Raw genomic sequence first — 20,721 nt, forward strand, 5'->3', positions numbered from 1 at the left:
TCCACCGCCACCAACCAGAATCTCAGGGTGTGACAAGGCAGAGAAGTGAAGGAACTTGCTGAAGGTGACACAGCCAGTTGGTGGCCAAGGTCGGACTCCATCTGTAGCTGGCAGAAGACAAGAGATCAAGAGCTTTGCAGCCAGAGGGCTTAGGCTGAACCCTGTCTCTGCCATGTGCCTGCTGTGTGACCTTGGACAAGTCACCTTACCTGCCTGTGTTTCACTTTCTTCATCTGTAATATGGGGATAACTCCCACCTCCCAGGATCGTGGAGATGAGATGACAAAAGGAACAAGCGTGGCAGAGCATCTGTCACAGAGGCAGAGGTGGTCAGGGAGCATCTCTCGCCCGTGTGTCATGTCTACGGCTCCAGGGTGGGAGGCAGGCGACACATAGAGAGGAGAGAAGCCGCACCACCGGCCCAACAACCAACCCTTCCAACCCCTGTCACCATGGGAAGCCTCGCAACCAGGAACACACAGAAAGGATCAAAACCAAGAAATAACACAGGCCTTTTATTTGCTCCAGAACTTGGCTGCTGTGTGGTCTGAGGGTGTCATGCTTTCCCAGAGCCCCTAAGGGACCTCCTCACGCGAGGCGGCTGGATGTGTGGGTGAGGTCAGGCTCCATCACCTGCCCCTCCAGGCCTCATCAGTCCAGAAGGCCCAGCTGCCTGCCACTGGCTCCCGGGACCAGCAAATCCCCTGAAACTGGAAAATGATGCCCACCTTTTCTGCCAGGTGGCTTTTCACAAGGCGTTGGTTAAAATATTGCACTTGTAAATTAGGAAAACTGATGAGGCAAAGGTTTCCTATTACAGGAAGACGTGCCAAGCATCCTACTACTGTTTAAATAAATAAAACTCAAGGCGGGGGTCTGTGCTGCGAGCCCCAGCGGCCGCCCTAGACAGCCCCAGAGCCCCGGCCATGCCCCCGCCCCATCAGCCAGTTCTTTAAGGAACTTGGTCAATGCGAGGTCTCCGCAGCAAGGAGCAGCAGCTCCGGATCTGGCTCAGCCAGGGCCCCGACCCGCCAGGGCCCTTGGGCCTCCTCGTACCGGGGCACTGGGGACCCAATGGGGCCAGGCCTTCTCTCCTCCAGTCGCCTGGGCCTCTCTTGGTCCAAGCTTCTCGTCCAAATGTCCATCTGTCCGGAGACGTGGCCTCTGGGGGCTTGGTTGCCTCCTCCGTCGCAGGGGAGGGGGCCCAGCCCTCCCGGTGTGAACGCTGAGTTCTACCCTGGTGGCCCCTAAAGCGGGGGGCTCATCTTCTTCTGGTTAATGAGGTCCAGGTAGAGGTCAGAGCGGAGGAAGCGGGGGTACGAGTCCTTTTCCATGAGTCCAAAGATGCGCTTCTGTGCCAGGTCGAAGCAGCCCCGTGTGACGCTCTGCAGGTTGTCCTTGGTGTGTTCCCGTGTGTAGGAGTCCAGGTTTACCTACAGGGGCAGAGGTGGCATGGTCAGGGCTGCCCGCAGGGGCCCGACCCTGGGGACCAGGGCGGGGGTGGGACCTGTCGAGCCTCTCACCTTCAAGCCCCTCTGCTGCACATCTTAAGGTTCAGAGTGGGGGCCCCTGGGTCAGCAGATTCAAGTCCTAGCTTGGTCACCTACTGTAGGGCCTGAAACACCGCTGCGAGGGTCAGGCTGCCTGCACCATACGGAGGTGTGTGGCTCTACGCAAATCACTTAAGTGCTCTGAGCCTCAGTTGTCTTATTTGTAGATTAGGAATAATACATTCTTCAAATGTATTTGAAGATCATTAAGCAAGATCATCCATATTAAAGAATTGGGATTAAAGCAGATCATCCCCAAAGTTTGTATACAGTGCCTGCACACACTCGATAGACGTCAGCTACATGACTCGGCTCTCCAAAACTGTCCCTCATTTTAACGAGGATGATGATATTACAACCTATTTTACAGGTTGTCCTGAGGGTGAAATGCAAGAGCCCGTTCATAAAGCGCTCAGCATCTCTACGGAGGCCATTTTTGTTATCAACAGAACTCACCTCTTCCTGAGGCCCCGGTGGGCTTCCTCTCCACCCAGGGCGCAGGGTCCCTAAGAATCACTCTGCCCTCTCCCCTCCCTGATCTCTTTTCCTTCAGGCATCCAGGTACCCCCCAACCACTAAGAGGCCACGGGGCACTGGGACTGGGCAGGGGTCAGCTGGAGGCCCTACCTCCTTGCACGCCTGGATTGCGATGTACTCGGCAAAGATCTTCTTGGCCTTGGCTGCCATCTTGGACTGTGACTTGACCTTCTTAAAATCCTCACATGCCAGCCAGAATTCCAAGTTCTCCTCACTAAACTCGGTGCGAAGGAAGGTCTGGAACACTGCTAATCCATCTGTGAGGAGAAGCCCGGACGGTGGGTGAGAGGCTGGTCCAGGACCCCAGGTCCCCCCCTAGAGTTGTCAGGGTGCAGACGCAGGGAGCTTAGTCAGATGGCGGGCTCCCGAGAACCAGCAGCCCCGGGAGGTGGTCCCGGCCCTGCCATTGCCTCTTTGTGGGCCTTGGCCAGGTCTGTCCCCACTTGCGCCTCAGTTTCCTCATCTGTAAAACAGGGATGGCCAGCCAGTCCCCTGCAGCCCTGTGAGGATCGAGGGGGTCCTGCCCATGAGAGGACAGGCACACTTGGCCCAGTGCAGGCCCTCGGTTCGTGGAAATGTTTATTGTTATTCTGGGAATGCGGGTCTGAGCACACTGGTCCCAGTGGCCTCTGGCTGGCAGGGGCCAGGTCCAAGGCCAGACCGAGGGCCTCGGCCCAGGCTCAGCCTTTCCCGACAACAGGGGCACCTCGCTAGGCCCAGGAAAGAGGGGGAGGCTACTTCTCCAGGGTCAGTCAGGGAAGGGAGGACGAGAGAGAGGGAGAGAACACAGGGAGGGGAACGGACCACGGAGCCCCACTTACATTTATGAAGCAGCAGCTTCTCCAAGGACTCGCCCCACTTGAGGGCTTCCTCCGAGGTGGGCCTGAGGGGAGGGAGGAGGGACACAGTGAGGGCATCGCGAAGCTCCGAAAAGTGGGGTGGCTGGGTCCACGCAGCCCCTGCCCGCTGCCCTTGGCCCAGGCAGTGGCTGATCCTGACTGGGGAGCTCCGAAGGGGGCCCACCCCCTTTCTCGGGGCCAGCATCGCCTCTAGCCCCCACCTCGCCCCTGCCTGGCCATCCTCCCCAGGACGGCTGCTCCCCCTGAGGGCCGCTGCTTGCAGGTACCAGGCTCCCTCTGTCAGAGCCCCCATCCAACCCAGAGCGGGATCCGGCCAGCAACCCCTTCCCCCGTAACCCCACCGCCAGCCCTGCTCCCCAGGAACCAGTGAGTGCCCGAGGGGTCCCAGGGAGCACCTACTTGAATGACTTCATCACTTTGTCCGCCTTGCCTGCTGGCTGGGCCCCAGGGGACTCATTCCGCCGCCTGAAGATGCCCAGCTTGTTCTTCATGTCCTTGGCTCTGGAAGCAGAAGCAGAGAAGGGGGTCAGTCAGCCTGGCACACTCGGCCCCTGCAAATTCAGGGTGGGGAGGCTGTGGGCTGGGGCGAGGGACACCTACTCCTTCATCGTGTGCCGCCTCTGTAGGTTCCCGTTGCGAGTGAGGTACATGCCTCGGAGCATGTCCGTAGGGCCCCCCACCTTGGAACCCAGGAATATTCTACAGGGAACTCCTGGGCTGCTGCTCCACACACTCCGGGCAGCAGGCGGGCAGCAGCGGGGCAAGATGCAGCCGAGTGTGCTTGCAGGGATTCCAGCCGGACAACTGGACTCCCAGGCATAGGCTGGGCTGGGACTTAGACAGGAGGAGCCAGGAAATGGGAGGGACCAGGACAGAAAGCAGGAAAAAAATCCCTCCTGGCCAACCCTGAGAGGGAGCCCGTGAAAGGGGCATGTGTCTGCAAGGGGCGGCCTCTGGGGCCCGCCCAGGCAGGAAGCCAGAACCAGTTATTTGTGACTGGCCTCCCCCGTTACCATGGCAGCACCAGGGGAAGGAGGAGAAAACAAGTCAGCAAATTGCTGGGAGGGAAAAGGGGAGGGGGGGAGGCTCCGCAAGCCAGGGTGGCAGGACTGGCTATTTTTAGCCAAGAACTATTTTTAGCTTTGCCACTCCCCCCACCAAGGCAGCAGATTCCAGCACTGGGCAAAGCTGCTGGCAGGAAAAGGGTTAAATGTCCCATGCTCCTCTTCACCCGCCAGCCCCCGCCCCCTTCTCCAGACCCCCTGCCCTGGGCACCTCTGGAGAATAGCTCCTGCCTGCTGGCCCCACAGCCTCCGTCACTGGCTTTAGATGCTCCCACCCGTGAACATGCAGAATGCAGCAAATGTCTTAGTGCCATTTGAAGCTTGAATAACTTCAGAAGTCCAAGTCTTAAAAACTTTCAAAAGCAACTTTTGAAAGTTTAATTATTTAATTTTTAAGATACTCATTTTTATGATTTTTGAATACTAAAATTTTTGTTTTAATTTTTGGTCTCCATTCTCTGATTAAACATGAAAAATTGCTGATGGAAACCAAAAGCTTAAAATGTAGGATCTAAATCACAAAGTTAAATAAGTGTAAAATAAGTTTAAATAATTCAACTTTCAAAAGTGTTTTTTAAGTCTATAGCATTTATACTTCTGAAGTTATTCAAGCTTCAAATGACACTATGACCCATGGGACATCCTCTGTAATTGAGGGAAGTGGTACCCGGTAGAGGTTATGAGTGAGAATCTGAAGCCAGATAGCCCAGGGTTCAAATCCCAGCTCCAGGAGTTACCAGCTGTGTGCCCTTTGTGAAGTTACCTAACCTCTCTGAATGTCCTGTTTTGTCACCTATTAAACAGGTGTGATAAAGGCACTTAGTCTGCTGGGGTTGTTTCAAGGCAAATGCACATAAAGCTTTACACAGTGCTTGGAGCAAAACTGCTCAGGCTTAGGAGCTGAAGTCTAAATGCCTCCTGAGGGTCTGGAGCAGCCACCCCCAGATGAGGACCCTCTTCTAGAAGGTTCCAAGCCAATGAGACAAGGCCAAGGAGTCCAGGGATTGTCAGCCCTCTGGATGAGGACTGGGGGCCCTGGGGTGGCCGGGAGTGAGAGAGCACAACTTCCTGAGCACTGTGCTCTGAGAGCCCCTGCTGCAGGCCTGCTGTCCAGGTGGGTACTCAGAAGCCCGGGGCAGGGGAGGGGCTTGTCTGAGGTCCAACCTTCGGGGGCTCCTTGCTGGCTCAGAGCCCACATTGTTTCTCTGTGACTGGCCCAGCCACGCCTTTCCTCCCAGATGCATAGCTGGGCAGACCAACAGCAGCAGGGCACACCTGTGAAGGTCCTTGGAAGGCCCCTGATTGGCACATGGACATCTCAAGAAAGGAAGGCAGAGGTCAGAGGACAGAACAGGAACTCATAAGAGGAAGCTAAAGGAGCGCTTTCCTCCAATCAGAGCCGTGAAAAGATGGAGAGTGGCCTCTGGGCTCAAAGGCTACTTAGCGGGGGTGCTGTGGATTTCCTTCAGAGTGCTTTGCAGCGAGCTTAAAAGGAACAGGCTCAGGCTCCGGCCCTGGCCGGGTGGCGCAGTGGGTTGGAGCACCATCCCATATACCAAGAGGTTGTAGGTTCAATCTTCAGTCAGGGCACATATCTAGGTTGCATGTTCTATCCCCAGTTGGGGTGCATGCGGACCAATCGATGGATGTTTCTCTCTTTCTCTCTCTCAAATCAATAAATTTATCCTCAGATAAGGATTAAAAAAAATAACAGACTCTGAAGAAAAAAATATGTATATGTGTGTGTATACATATATATATTTATGTATTTTTTAGAGCCAGCATGCCAGTTTTCAGGTCCCAGCTCTACCACTTACTTGCTATGTGATCTTAGACAAGTAACTTCTTTCTACCACAGTTTATTTGTAAAATAAGGTAAGAAAATGTAAAATAAAAATAATGGTGAAAATTAAATTAGATAATATGTGTGATATACACAGAACAGCGTCTAGCACAATACATATTAGTTATTTTTATTATTATCCCAGACTCTAAGAGTCTTCAGTAAACTCTTAAGAACGTGAGCTTCGGGCATTCAAAAGGCAGTGCACACTCTGAAAGGAGGCCAGAGCTGCTGGGCCAGGGCAGCTCCGGCACCGTGGGGGACGGCCCACCACGGCCCCCCACAACCCCACCGCTGGGAACGCCCCCAAGGCAGCTCTGGCCTGGACCAGATAGATGGTGGCTGCAAAGGACTATTTTTCTGTGTGCATTTCACCTTCCCTAGAAAGTGCGATTGCTCCTGGCTGCAGAGAGAAGCCTGCATACGCTGCTGCAGGAAACTGGTGAGGGCAGGGCAGCTGGGGGAGTTTCTGGGGCAGTGAACCCCAGCTAAGAGCGAGGCAAGGGAAGAAGGCTGCAGGAGGCATCTGGGAAGGATCCCTGTTGTCTCCCAGGCCCAATTTGTGCATAATAATGGGCACTACAGGTCCTGGAGGGGATGCGGGGGCCCCCTCCAGTTGCCACTATGTGTCCCTCTCTGTAATCTCCAGGGCCTCAGGCCTAGGGCTACAAGGAGACCTAAGGAGATTCTCTACCCTGTTAATAGGCACTTCTAAGAAATCCCAAAACGAAAGCATAAGGGGCCCTGAGCTTGACCAGAAAGGCTTGGGGGACTATGGGATACACTATCTGGCCAGCAGCGCCCCCTCCTGGCAATGTCTGGGACTGTTAGCACTCAAGAGCCAAGAGGAGAAAGAGGAATCATATGAACTGTCTGTTCAGCCCTTTCTCAGAGGGAACAAAGAACTTGTTGAGGTCACTAGGCCACTACTTATCTTAGAGGCTGGGCCAGGGCCACGGCAACCTGGCTGGTTGCCTCTGTTTGGTTCGCTGTGGCTTCCAGGTACCGAACCAGCACCTTGCCTCATGTTACGTAGATGTTGAGGGCAGTGCTGAATGCTTAGAACACCGGTTACCCCACCCTGGGGCCACTGCTAAGTCCCAGGATCCTGCTGTTCATGGTGTCTGCCTGGGGCAGGACTGGGCGCAGCCCCTTCCCCCCACCCATACCCCTGGAGGAGGAAGAGGGGTACGGGGGGCCTCCCTGATTGCAAGGGTGAGGGCAATGGATCTTTCCAACATACAAGTTTTTGCTCTTTCTCTTCCGGGAGCCTTCATCGTTGTCCCCAACCGTGTCGGGCCCACTCATCTGTGGAGAAAAGACAGCTATGTAGTCGTCTGGGCTTCCAGGGGCTGCTGCCTGAGCAAAGGGAGGCTCAGGGATCCAACAGCTCCTGCAAAGTAGGCCCCCCAAGCCTCCCAAAGCTCCCACCCCTCACAAAACAGACGAGGCAGGGAGACTTCACTCCTAGAAACAGCCTGTTCCCAGAGTGCCGCTGGCTGGGGGAGCCTCCACCCACAGGGGTCCCCTCCTAGGGCGCCTAGGCCCTGGCTTGCTGGGAAGAAGCCAGAGACACGGCGTCAATGGCCAGGGCGCCGCTGCAGGCAGTGGGGCAGGCCGGGGAGCAGCGCTCCAGCAGGGGTTCTGCTGGGCGACGCGGGCCAATTGCTGTCCTAATCGAAATTGAGAGCATAACGACTAGCTCCGGATTCTGAGGACTGAAAGATACCTGGGATTGGTCAGAGCATGTAACGTGAATTATGACACAGGTCTGAGAGCACCTCTCTTGCCATAACACTTTCCATGATTCCCTAGTGCCCTTGGGATAACATCCAAACTCCGCAACCGGCCATACAGGTTTTTATAGCCTCTATTATGCTGTGTCCTTGGGCAGAAAGGTCCATTTATGTCTGTTACAGCCCCTTCAGTTATCTCTGCAGCCTGCCTCCGACTCCAGCAGCCTCCTCTACCTGCCCTCCAACCAAGCAGGGTGTCTCCCCCGCCTTGTCTGCTCACCACAGGCCTGCACATGGTATTCATTCCAGAAAGGCACAGGGGTGCCTCTGTGACTCTCCCACCCCTCTTTCCTCCCTAAGATCCAGCCTCAGGAAAGCCACGTACATGCCTCCTCACCTCGAGGACCTCCCTGACCCCTAGACCAAGGTTGTGCCCACTTTACCCTCTTTGAGGTCCCTACTACACCCAAAATGGCTTGTTTGAAATCTTTCTCCTCAATTGGATTGTGAGTTCCCAAGAGCAGGCTTCTGCCTGTCTTCACCTCTGTCTGGGTCACCTTCACCAGACTTAGCACACATTAGGACCCAATAAATATGCGTAGAATGAATGAAGAGGGAGGGAAAGCAGGCTGGGAAAGATGCATCTTGAGGCTCTTGCTGATTGATTCAAGGCCTGCAATTCTGTCCCTCAGGCTCCACTTCATCCCACAAATTCCACCCACTGCACCCCTTCTCCTTGCCTTTGACTGTGCTGTGCCCCCTTCCTGGAATGCCCTCTCCTCTCCTCCCCAGTGTCTACCTCCCCCCCACCTCCGCTGACCGCTCCAGACTCCCGCTGTCTCTGTGGGGGCTCCCTCTGGCTCCCTTGCCTTGCCTGTGTTAGCCTGTCCCCTAGGGGAGCCAGGGTCCCAGCTGTGCCACCCAGAGCAGAAGCCCAGGAAATGCTCTGAGACTCCAGAGGAGCTGGAGTTCAAAGAGGGATGGACTTGGACACTGTGTTCTGAGACAAGACAGAGGACCACCAGGTGTGGATCTTGGCTTTGACTCCCCCTGAGTCCTACCCTGGGCCTCAGTTTCCTCATTTGTAAAATACAGAAAATGAGCTAAGCTTTAAAATACTGTGTGGATTCTGGAAAGGAAAGTCATCTAGAGATATCCAGCAGGAGGAGCTACTAGCCTCAGTGAAGCACTCACCCATGGATACTTCACTGATGGATGGATGGACGGACGGATGGGTGGATGGACCGACAGATATGGACAGATGAAGTGCAGCATTATTTATAGAGCTTGTACTATAGGCCAGATCTTGGAATGGGCATTATTCAGATACTATCTCATTAATCTTCAGAGTAAAGGAAACAGAGGCTCAGAGAAGTTAAGTCACTTGGCCAAGGACATCCAGTGTTTAACTGACAGCTAGAATCTAGGTCTCTCTGAAATCAAGCCGTGTGTTTTTCCACCAGAGGATGCTGCTACTCAAATGCAAGAGCAGAGCACATTTTGAATGTTTTCAGTGAAAGACTTGGGAAATGCCGCCTCCTTCCTGAGAACGCTGCCCCACCAAGGTCGTAAACACGTGTGCGTACGTGCACACACAGGCACACGCCCGTCTGGGATGTAAGAGTCCAGAGCTCAGTGTACAGCCAGACCTGGGTATAGATCCTACTTCCGCTGACTTTGAAGAAGTTTCCCCGCCTCGCAGCTTCAGCTTCTTTAGTTCCAGCATGATGATGACCACCCACCCCACTGTTGGAAGATGCACTAGGAAAAAGCCTGGGATCCCATGGCCCAACCCTGGCACACAGGACGCCCTCACTAACCGGGGGCTGCCAGTGTTCATTGCCCAGTGAGTGTTACTACTGTTGCCTACTGGATATACAGGCTGTGGTCATGCTGGCCTGTCTAGGCAGTGCCCAAAGCCCCCACCCGTGGGAAAGGGCCCCTGGTGCTGCGCTTCCTCCCATTCTAACCTCAGCTTCCGTACTTTATCAGCACCACACAATGGGCCTCAGGACCGCTCCCACCGGCCCGCCACCCCCAGCCTCTGCACTGCTGGGAAACGGGCTCTTCCTTCCACTGCGGGGCGGGGGGTCATCTTCGGCGGGGACCAGCCCATGCCAATCACCCTGACAGAGCAGCCGGGCAGCTCTGCCCCAGGAGCTGGCCCCCAAAGCAGCCAGGGAAACCCAGGCACAGGGGAGGGAGGTGTGGGAACTGTGGGCAGAAAGAGAAGAAACTGAGATGGAGAGTTTCTGATTTGCAGCCCCAGAGTGGCTCCCAAGGCTCCTCCCTCCAGGAGCTGCAGCAAGGCCTGCCCAGGGCCCAGGACGCACCCCCCCCTTCCCGTCTGCTCCCCACCATCTCTATGCGACATGGCCACCCCTGCCAAACGGCTAACAGAGGCGAGCCAGAGCCACCTCCCTTCACTCCAGGCAGGGATCCCTGGGGCCTGCCCGGCCCCACCAGGCCACCTCCAGGGACTGGGAGCTCACTGCCTCCTGGAACGATAATTATACTTTTTATTGTAATTAGAACTATAATCATAGTAGTGGTGAAAAATGTAAATTCTAAATTGCCTGGATTTGAATCCCAGCTCAGTCCTTTATTAGCTAAACCTACCACAGCCAAGCTACATCCCTCCTCTGTGCCTTGGATTATTTGTAAGATGAGGATGATAGTTACGCACGCCTCCCAGGGCTGTTATGAGGGTTAGTTAAGTTGACACACGTGAAGTGCTCAGCATAGTGCCTGTCTGAGGATGTGCTCAGTAACTATGAGCCATTGTGGTTATTGCTGTTAATTGCTGAGCACTCACTATGTGCCAGGCACTGAGCTAAAGTGTCGTTACAAATGTTACCTAATTTAATCTTCACAGCAATTCTAAGCCATTTGCTATTATTTCTCCCAGTTTACAGGTGAGGAAATGGAGGCCCCGAACAGCTCAGTTAGTTGCACAGGTGCTCAGGGCCGGCAAGTAGCAGAGTTGCAGGTGCAGGTCCAGATCCCACCCATGACAGGGGCTCTCCTGTGGGCAGGGCCTCACCTGGTTTCCCCTCCGGTCCTGACCTGACTTCTGGGCCCCACGGCCAGCCTTGCCGCTCTCTGAGCAGCCCAGCCTGGCAAGCCCCCATGGGGCCTTGTGGAAACAGGGGATCTAAATTCTACACTTACTTGTTTAGACTTAGGAAAAAATTTTCCTTTAGGCTTTACTTAAATAGGAGGCTGGAAGGTGTTGTCACATCTTGGAGCTGGAAGGTATCTTAAAGGTCCTCCTCTGACAGCTGCCTAGGTGGGAGGACAGGTGCCGCAGGGTTGGCATCCTCCCCGACAACCTCCGCACAAGCCAGGCCCGCACAGGAGGAGGGGACAAGGATGCATGGCCAGGGAGGGGCCCCCGCCTCCATCTCCTCAGAGTCAAAGAATGACCTGTGACTCTGGGCAAAGCCAGGCCGGGCTGGGGCGGGATTCAATGGCAGCGCCCTGGGCCCAGAGATGGGTGCTCTCGGGGCTCCGCTGGCTCCCAGGCAAAGGGGGGCACAGGCCTGTGGATCTGCCCCGTGCGGCCTCCCGGGAACGGTGGCAGGGTGAGGGTCTGGCAGCAGAGGGCACTGTGAGGCAGCTCAACTCAGCATGGAGAGCCAGACCCAGGGAGAACTCCTGGGATAACTGTGCGGGGTCTTCCCCTCTCTGGACCTCAGGAGGCCCGTCTGTAAGGGGACCACAGCCACGGAGGCCATCTCTCAGGGTGGTCTGGTTTGGACACGCGTACTCCCAGAAGACATCCCTCAGTACATAAGAGGGCAGGGTGGCAAGTGAGGGGAGGGTCAACATAGGGGCTGTCACCCAGTGATAGACAATTTGTGATCTAGGCAGCCTCAGCTCAGCCACACAGCAGCTCTGTGTGGCCCTCCTAGGTCTCACGCCATCACAGGATCAGCGCCATGGACACGGAGCTTTGTGCACTCTGCAGCCTTCCTGAACCCCTGGACAACTCCATGCAGACTCGGTCCGCCCATTTTATAAGAGAAAACTAAAGCTCAAAGAAAGATCTCAGTACCAGGTGGGAGGAGCCAGAGCTGAGACTTGAACCTGGGTCTGTCTGATTCCATAGCCTGAAGACTGCACCCCTCTCTCCTCTTCGCCTTCTCTCTGGCGCTGTCTGCAAACAGCAGCTTGTCGGCCTCCACTGACCCTGCCAGGAAAGTGAGGCCTAGGCCAGGAAGATGGGAGTCCTGGGAAGCACGGCCCCTGCCCCCACCAGCAGCAGGGGTGCGGGGTCTGGAGGAGAGCCACAGAAGACTGGACAAGGATGAAGTCGGTGCCCAGCTGCACACGCTGGGTGGGCTGTGACAAAACATTTCCCCTTCGGCCTCAGGCTCCCCAATATAAGATGAGCACAGCTGGGCCCACCTCAAAGCTGTGTTGTGAAAGTTAGGAAAGGGAGCTGGCCGTGCTTGATGAATGTCAGGATAACCGTGACTCCTCCTGCGGCTGCTCTCTTCCTCCCCTCCCCCTCTTCACCGGCAACATGATTCCTGGTTACGGAGCACCCACCAGGTGCCGAGTGCCAGGCCTGCCCTTAACGCTTTGCCCGAGCTGGGCCCTTTCTTCTTCTCAGCAACCCTACAAAGGAGGTATTGTTACCATGCCCATTTCACTGATGAGGAAACTGAGGCTCAGAGAGGCACGGGGACTTGCCCAAGGCCCGCTCCCAATGAGGGATGGTATGAGACTAGGGTGCTGGTCCAGCTGCAACCTTACTTCCCCACCCTTACCACAAGGGGAGGTCTCTTACTAAAGCGGGCTGGCTGGAGGGAGCAGTGTATAAGAGATGACAAAGGACTTGAGACTTGGTAAGCAGAAGCCACACAGAAAAGCAGCCACCACGGGGCTGGGGGCAGCCTCGGGGGCTCTGCAGGCTTAGTCACTCAAGCTCAAGAAAAGAAGCAGCCGGTCAAAAGAGGGTAGGGGAGAAGAAGATGCAGTGGGAACCCCGGGCACCCAAAGGAGGAAGCTGAGACAGGAGAAAACTTGTCCAGGCCTGCTGGACGCCCAGGCGGAAGTATCAGCCCCAAAATAGGAGCGGCGGTCAATTATTTTGGGGAACGAGAAGTGGATGCATGAATGTGTGTGAACTTATGTGTACTATATGTATTTGTATTGGAACAAGGTGGGGAGGAGAGAAAGCTTTGAAGGGTCTGGTGGGGGGATCAGGATTGGGAGGTCCAAGGTAGGTGGTGGGCCCTGGGACCTCGGCCACCCTCAGAGGAGAGTACCCAGGCCTCCCTGGGTCAGCCGAGGCCTCACCTCAGTAGGACAGAGGCCTGGGCTCCCCTGCAGCGGCTGCACCAAGGCCTAAGGCTATGATACTCAAACTGTGAGGAACTTCGCAATCCCTGGGTGGCTTGTTTAAGATGCAGGGTCTGAGCATCTCCCCATGGAAATCCTGATTCCAGACGTCTGGAATCACCTCCCCCTGGTGATCTTGAAGCACATCAAAGTTTGAGACCCACTTGTGTTTACGGATGAGAAAACTGCGATTCAGTCCTAATTCCTTTGGGATTTAGTTCCAATTCCTGGACCCCAAGTTTAAGGCCCTGTTCTTCAGGGTCTCAGCCTGCTTCTTTAGCCCAACCACCTTTCCATAGGTGTCCTCCCAAGTGCCAAGTCTGCTCTATTGCTAGTGGCTTCGAAGCTAAGGTTTCTGAAGCCACGTCCCGCCTCTGTGGGGAAGCACGCTGGCACCCACTAGTCAAGTCCACCCTGGGTCCGGAGGCATGCCTGTCATGCCTGCGGCTCAGGAATCCCCCGCTCTGGCCGTAACTGGCTTCTGGGAACGTTTTTTGTCTAGGTCATGCCCTCTTTCACAAAACATCTGCCTCAGCCTTTCTGTCTGTTCCAAACCTGTTCAAGCTTCAAGGCTGAGCTGAGGGAAGCTGAGAGAACTGAAGACTTCTCTGGAAGCCTTCTCTGATGGCCCAAGGTCCTGGGATCTCGCCTCCCTGAACTCCCAGGTCTCTGGGGGTCGGCTGCCCTCTGTAGGTACTGCCCACCCCCACCCGCCTGGCCTCCCAACTGTTGTCATAACAACGCCTTGCACTGCACTGTCTGTTGGCACCTCAACAGCATTCACCTTGCGCCTGCACTGATGTCATCAGGCGCCAGACACTTCTGGTTCATCCTCAATCACCCTGGGACGTGAAGCCTGTTAATCTCCACTTTTCAGAGAAGGACACTCAGGTTCAGAGGAGCTGAGTGACTCACCCAAGGCCACACAGTAAGTAAAAGGCAGAACCTGACTCAGGCTGGTTAATGAGTTTCAAGGACACAGCCCAAGCATTTCACTGCTCGGCCACCTTCCTGGCCCACACGGAGAGCTCCTTTCTCCCAGGCTGCGCCCAGCCTCGCACATTCCTGGCCCCTGTGGTGGCGCAGAGCACACGGCCTGGCACACAGCAAGGAATCCATCAACACTTATTCCCCTGCTTATAAAGATTTGCAGGCGGCAAACAGCATGGTGGCTAAGAGTGCCAACCCCAGAGCCAGGTTCTGATTCTGGTTCTGACAGTCAGAACCCTGGGGCAAGCGAGGTGACCTCTCCATGCCTCAGTTTCCCCATCTATAGGGAGCAATAACAGGATCTACTTCACAGGGCTGTTGTGAGAATTAATGAGTTAACATAAACGGCTTAGAATAATGCCAGCACCGAGTAGATATGTGTTGCCATTATTGCTGGATTTCTAATCTTGCTCTGCACAGACCAAGGTGAAATTGTAACTATTTCTCTAGCTACTATCTTGGGTCTTTATGATCCAAACACACAGTGTTCTGGGCTAGGTCGCATCTGCTCTACTTGCTGTGGGGATGCCCAGCACAACAGAGCTGTAAGAACACAGTATCTGGAGTCACAAAGTCATGGGTTTAAGTGCAGGTTGTGCCTTCTGGTCTCCCTGGGTCTTAGTTTTCTTCTCTGTCAAGTGGATATAAGGCTCATCGAAAGAGCTCATTGGAAGGCTTAGCAGGAAGGTCCTGGTAGGGGTGGGACAAAGTGACCGCTCTTTCCCGGCAGCTCCTGGACGCAATCGTGCCCCACCATCTCACGTACCCCCCCCCCCCCATTACCCTCGGCCTTCTTACCTTCCTGTGTCCTGTGAAAAAGAGGGAAAGGTGGTGCATGGAGCCGCCATTGCGGCCCAGTTCCTTCTTGAGGGTGCGGGGCGAAGGTAAGGCCCAGGAGGACGCAGTGCCCTCTCCGTCCGAGCAGTTCAAGGTGGTGTCGGAGGAGAAGCAGGGCCCGCGGGGCTCCTGCAGCAGGCTCCCCTCGCTGTGCGTCCGGCGCCGCAGCGAGTTCTGCACACGCAGAGAGAGGCCGCCCTCAGCACCCTGGCCCGTCTCTATCATGCTGCTGCGCTTGACCCCGCCGTGCTCTCCGTAGTTGTCATCACTCGTGTCCTCATCGTCGTCTTCCTCCCCCTCGTCCCCCTCGTCTCCCTCCTCAGCCTCTTCTGCATTCTCTTCGTCACCAGAGCTGCCGCCCTCCGCCTCTGCCTTCTCGCTGTAGGTGCTATCCAGCCGGACCTCAGGAATGATGAAAGCTGGCCTGGAGGCCGCGGGTGGGTCCCCGGTGGCTGCTGGCGGGTCCCCAGGGCTCGTGGTCTCCTCAGCAAGGGCCTCAGCTGGCAAGGGGGCCTGGCTGGGGGGCAGGCCTTGACATGGCAGGAGGTCCTGAGCAGGGGGTTCCTGGGTGGCGGGGAGGTCTTCGCTGAGCAGAGGGTCTTGGCTGGGAGGGGCTTCTTCCCTGGCAGGAAGGTCCTGGCTGGGAGGGGCTTCAGGGGATTTCTGGCATGATGGGGAGTCCTCGTTTGCTGAGGGTTCCTGCCATATTGTGGGTTCCTTGCAGGAAGGGGAGTCTTTGCTGGACAGGGCTTCTTGGCCAGGAGACGGTTCCCGGCCAGGAGAGGAGTCCCTATTGGGTGGAAGGTCTTGTCCTGGAGGAGGCTCCTGGCCAGGACAGGGGTCCTTGCAGGGTGGGGGCTCCTCGGCACCTGGCGCCTTCCCCTCCTCTGAGGGCATCTCCCTCTTCTCATCTGCCTCTGACTCAAACATCTGAGAAACAAGGAGAAAACAAACAAGTTCAGAAGAGGAGGCTACGAGACGCTGGGTACTGTGCACACAGAGGCCGAAACAAAACCAGGCAGCAGCCGGAACCCCACACCCCACAGGCTGAAAGCCGAAGCACTGGATGGACACTTGAAAGCCCTTTTGGCTTAACTGTATGAGGGGCCCCGGCCTGAAAAACACGGTTTCATTGAGAGGAGGAGGAGAGGTAGCAACCTTTACCTGGCCCCTATTACGCACTGGGGACCATGCCAGATCAACCCCCCCCCCCATACAATCTTCCCAATGGCCCCCTAAGGCGAGTGTCGTGGTCCCTCTGTGAGTAAGAAGAAGCCAGGCAGTCTCTGCATTCACAGAGCACGGCCAAACCAGCTCCAAACCAGAGCAATCTCTGAGTGGGAGACTCTGGGACCCGGCCGAAGGGCATCTTTTACCTGAACCAAACTATTTCAAAAAATCCTCTTGAGTCATTCCAGTGAGAACTTGCTCTCAATGTTTAAGTAGCTTTTGATACTAAATGGAATGAAATAAGAACTTCAAAATGCTGCTGACACCTGGACTGAACGACATCACAGACACAGGGAACCTCACTGAGGAGGCATCCAGTGACTTTTAAACTGTGCTTAGAGGAACCTCGCGCGTTGCATACAGAGAAAAGAAAGACTTTTATGCCTGTACACAACTGTCAGAGTCCTCGAAGTTTTTGCTAAGTTCCTGTAGGTTTCATTTACGAAGGGGAAAATAGGGCCCTTGATAGAGCCTGTAAAGCAGCTGCCTCGCAGGCCGACCAGGGCTCAGGGGTCAGGAGCGCCCGCAGTGCCGCAGCCAACAGGGCAAGCAGGTCTCAGGGCTCATCCGAGTCAAGGTCTTGGAACACTATTGCTAGAACTATTCAGAGCCCAGTCTTCACCCAGGAAGAGGGCATAACCAGTCAGAACTAAAGGAAAAGTCAGGCACCACACCTACGCTGAAACGGTGCAGACACATAAGAAGGTGTGCGTACATACACACGCACGCACAGAAGCCAAGGATTTCAGGGGTGCATACGCCCAGAACATAGGTTAAGAGCTCTCACTGTAGTGTCCACTTGACAAGTGAGAAGGCTGAGCCAAAGAGCAGTGACTTACCCACTACTGCACAGCCACCCAGAGACGGAAAGGCTGTACCGGAAGCTGAGAAACCCCCTCAGCCCTCAGGAGTCTGTGATTGTGAAACCCCGGCCAGACCTCACATCTGGGAGTGAGCAGCCAGGGGTTGCACACGCATGTCAGGGGTTACACTGGCTTCTGTGAGCCCCAGAGGGGATGTGAAAGCACATTGTGGATAAGAACCACATCCTGGGGACATGAAAAGGAAAGCACCCGCACCCCATAGTAGATGGTGGCTGCCAAAAGCGGGGAAAGCCTCAGAGAACTAGGATGACCTGAAGGTTCTGATTCCCAGGCACAGCCAGAGACAGGCACCCACTCACCCCCTAGAAATCCCGCTTGTATCTGGACTCCCTGCCCTAGAAATCCCGCTTGTACCTGGGAGAGGACGCTACCCGTGGGCCCTCAGACCTCACAGCCTCAGACTCTGAAACGCCGGCATCCCAAACCCCCAGTGCACAGGGAGGGACAAGAGGCCCAGAGATGGGCGGGGTCCACCCAGCCTCACAGGGCGGGGCCGGGTGGAGTCAGTCACTGAATCCTCTGGGCCTCGCGGTCCCCCACCTATCCAATGGGACAGCCACCATGCCCAAGTAACAACCAGGAAAACATACTATAGAAAGTTTAAGGCTTTCAATGGGATTACGGTGGTGGTAGTCGTGGTCACCTTAAAAATACATCTAGAGGGAAATGCTGAGACCACAGACCTCAACCACCTTTCCCAGGGATCCCTAGAGCTCAGTCAGACACCCCGAATCAAAGTTGGCGACGGTGATGCCAGGTCCCCCAGTCCAGAAATCTCACCTGGAAGCTAAGAGCTGTGCTTTGCCCCACCAGGCTGTCCCCAGGTGGACAGAGAAGCCCTTGGCTGAACTGAGAAGACTGACAGCCCAGCCTGGTCAGAGACCTGGGGACGCGCCCAAAGGCCCCAGTGGGGCCAGGCAGGGGTTGGAGCCTCAGGCCTGTAGCTCCTGCTTCCCAAGCCTACTTCAGAGCTCAGTCCTCAGAGCAGCCCAAGATCCCCGCCCACCGCCCCACCCACTGGGAAGCGTTCTCGTATACAAGAAAAACAAACTGCCCAAAGCCAGCTCCTTGACAATCCTTGTTTGCTCACCCCAACCTGGAAGGACAGATGGAAGGAAGCAGCAACCAGTGCCCTGGGGCCTGGCGCAGAGTGGCCTCGAGAGGGGAGCAGGCCGCATTTCCCTTTTCCTGGGGGGTGGCCAAGGCCAGTCCCAGCGGTGACTGCCGCCTGCCCGTGTGAACCCGCCCACACCTCGGGAAAGTGCAGCAACAAACCCCAAACCAGAAATGCAAGTCAGCCTGCCTCCACCAATCTTGCCCTAAACCCAGGCCAAACTAAACAAAACAGAGAAGGGAAGTACAGCTGTCCCCAGAGGTCCCCTGCCCAGGGTAGCTGAGAAACCACCAAGGACCAAAGGGCTCTCTAGTGCCCAGGAGCTCCGTGTTCAGATGCCAGAGCAGGACTTTGGCTTTGACCTCTGTGGTGTCACTTTCCAGCTGTGCAACCCTAGCCAAGCCTCCCAACCTCTGGAAGACACAGAGCCATGATGTCACACTGGACTCACAAGAGCAAGTCCCCACAGGGCCTGGCCCAGGAGAAGCATTTGAGGAAATGGTGGCTATGACCAGTCTAGTCTTATTTCAGGGATGAGGAAACTGAGATCCCAGAGGCTAAGAAAATTACCTAAGAAATTGGAGGTTGATTCAGTCATGTCTCCTGGCAGAGGGTCTGTCCCTGCTTCCTTAGACCCTTACACACAAGTGTTTGGGACCCCAGGGGTCTAGAAGGAGGGGGAGCAGGCTGAGCACTGCCAAACCTGGGTCCATCCCACACAGGCAGATGGTAGCAAACAAGGACCGGAGCTCCTTGGTTCTGTCCTGCGCTCCTGGATGGGCCGCCCAGGCAGGTTTGGTCAGGCCGGTGTTCTTGAGAGAGCTGGAGTGGGGGGGTTCCCTGGGCGGAGGGGGCCTCTGGAACAAATACAGGAAACCTCTGAGATTTGGGAGGAAGGAATTAGAAAAGGAGTGGAGATAAAGATGAGAGGGTGTCACAGAAGAGATGCCAGGCATGGGGCTGTCCTATGAGCAAAGAAATGACACGCGCAGAGCTGTGCTACATGAAAAGTGCTCTGGGCAGTATAAGCAGGACAGGGGGTGAGGGAGGACTGGGACATACACACGTTCATTCATTCCCCAGGCACTGAGTGAGGCCCTGAGGGACAGCAGGGGACAAGTCAGACACACTCCTTGCTGTCAGTTGAGCAGAAAAAGCAAGATGTTGGACAACTGGTCTTATCAAGTGCAGTGAGTGCTCTGACGGAGGAAGTGTAGGCAGCTGGGGACACCCAGTTAGGCAGCTGTGGCAATTATCTGGGGTGACAAGAATCCAACCAGAGAGACCAGCCTGCTGGCGCAGGAGTTCGAGTCAGGAGACCTCGGCGCAGCCGCCCCTCTCTTGCAGGGAGCCTCTTGCTCCCATCCATCACTTCTTCGACTTGGCTAGACCAGGGTTAACTCTGTTCAGGTCTCGCCTGCTAGAAACACACAGGAGATGAACCAGGACCTCTAAATGAATGGAGCCCCTATTAGGATCTAATCACATCCTCTCCCCAATCCAAGCCAGGGCTCAGAACAGGCCGAGGAAGGGTAGCAGGTGTGTCACCAGAGCTCTTGCTCCCACCAGCTCTGTCTTCTAGGTTCCAAGTCCCCACCTGCTGTCGCGATGGGGGGTGGCAGTGGGCCGTTGGAACTGACTTGCTCAATGTCACACAGATACTAAATGTGGAGCTAAGTCTGCTGACCCCGGGGTCAGCCTGCAACTCTCACTCCGAGATGACTCATCACATCCACTACATGTGCCGGGCTCCCATGTGCCCTCAAAAACCACTTCCTGAATGAGGTGGGGCGGGGGAGGCGGCCTGGGGAGGTGTGAACTGGGGTTTGCCTCCATCTCAGGATTATGCAGCTAGGATTTTACAGAAAGAGCACTGGACGTAAAGCCAGAAAGCCTGGGCTGGAATCCTCACTCCATTACTGCTAGCTGTGTGGTCCCAGGCTATCGCTTCTGGTTTTCTCTACCATAAAATGGGGCGAGGATGCCTCTTGCCCCCTGTCCCAGAGAGAGAGCTCAGGGGGTCAAGTCTGAGAAAGGACAGGAGAGTGCTCTGTGGGCTGGAAAGTCCTTGGAGAAAGGGCGAGGCGATTAGAATTCTGGCCTAGCGTCTGACCTCCAGGCTTGACTTTTGAGACGGTTACTCCTTCAAGTCTGGCAGACTACGGGTCTGGCTCTGTGTTCCTGGCTCAACGCTGGCTTCCAGGAACCTCAGTTGCTCGGCTGACACCTAGCTCAGTCCAGCACCTCTCGCCTGGCTTCTTAACACCCAAAGGCTGGAACCATCATGCTGCCTTGGGCTGCCAGCCATGGATACTGATCCTGACTTCATACTTGCTGGCTGGCGACCTCAGGTGTGACCTCTCTGGGCCTCAGTTTCCTTAGCCATGACATGGAACCAATCAAGCTCCTCACAGTGCTGTGGAAGGAGTGGCCGAGCTGATGTTCACAAAGAACTCAGCATGGGTCTGGCACATGAATCGCTCCACAAACGGCAGCCATGTCCACCCCAGCGGAGCCCAGCTTTGACATCACCCTCCCTAGATTTCTTCCAACAGATCTGACGACCCCTTCTCTACTCCGTCACCTCCCGTTCATTGGAACCGGCCCAGGCCCCCTCTCATCTCGGTCCTGCTTACTCTCAGGCACCCACCAAACTCCCCAGACTACCACCCACATCTATACGAACTGGCCCTTGACAGTGTCCAGTCCCCTCTGCCAGCCCAGATC

At 55.6% G+C, this 20,721-nt stretch overlaps 1 protein-coding gene across 2 annotated transcripts in view; it reads right to left on the minus strand.

The window, feature by feature from the left end:
- Positions 1-513: 513 nt before the first annotated feature.
- RGS3 (regulator of G protein signaling 3) overlaps positions 514-20,721 on the minus strand; it is an 86,730-nt gene continuing 66,522 nt past the window's right edge. Inside the window, exons 11-16 of one of the 2 annotated variants that reach the window (XM_054584497.1) lie at positions 14,728-15,696; positions 7,098-7,162; positions 3,347-3,448; positions 2,909-2,970; positions 2,178-2,344; positions 514-1,433 (exon numbers count right to left, since the gene is read on the minus strand). In XM_054584497.1, the coding sequence (XP_054440472.1) occupies positions 1,248-1,433; positions 2,178-2,344; positions 2,909-2,970; positions 3,347-3,448; positions 7,098-7,162; positions 14,728-15,696 (1,551 nt within the window). In that variant the 3' untranslated portion in view covers positions 514-1,247. Of the gene's footprint in view, positions 1,434-2,177; positions 2,345-2,908; positions 2,971-3,346; positions 3,449-3,547; positions 3,761-7,097; positions 7,163-14,727; positions 15,697-20,721 lie in introns of those variants that run through there. The other variant, XM_054584498.1, reaches the window with a different exon arrangement.

The sequence above is a fragment of the Pteronotus mesoamericanus genome, unplaced genomic scaffold (assembly GCF_021234165.1).
Source record: "Pteronotus mesoamericanus isolate MK-2021 breed Mesoamerican mustached bat unplaced genomic scaffold, CSHL_Meso_final contig_78, whole genome shotgun sequence".
Taxonomy (NCBI): Eukaryota; Metazoa; Chordata; class Mammalia; order Chiroptera; family Mormoopidae; genus Pteronotus; species Pteronotus mesoamericanus.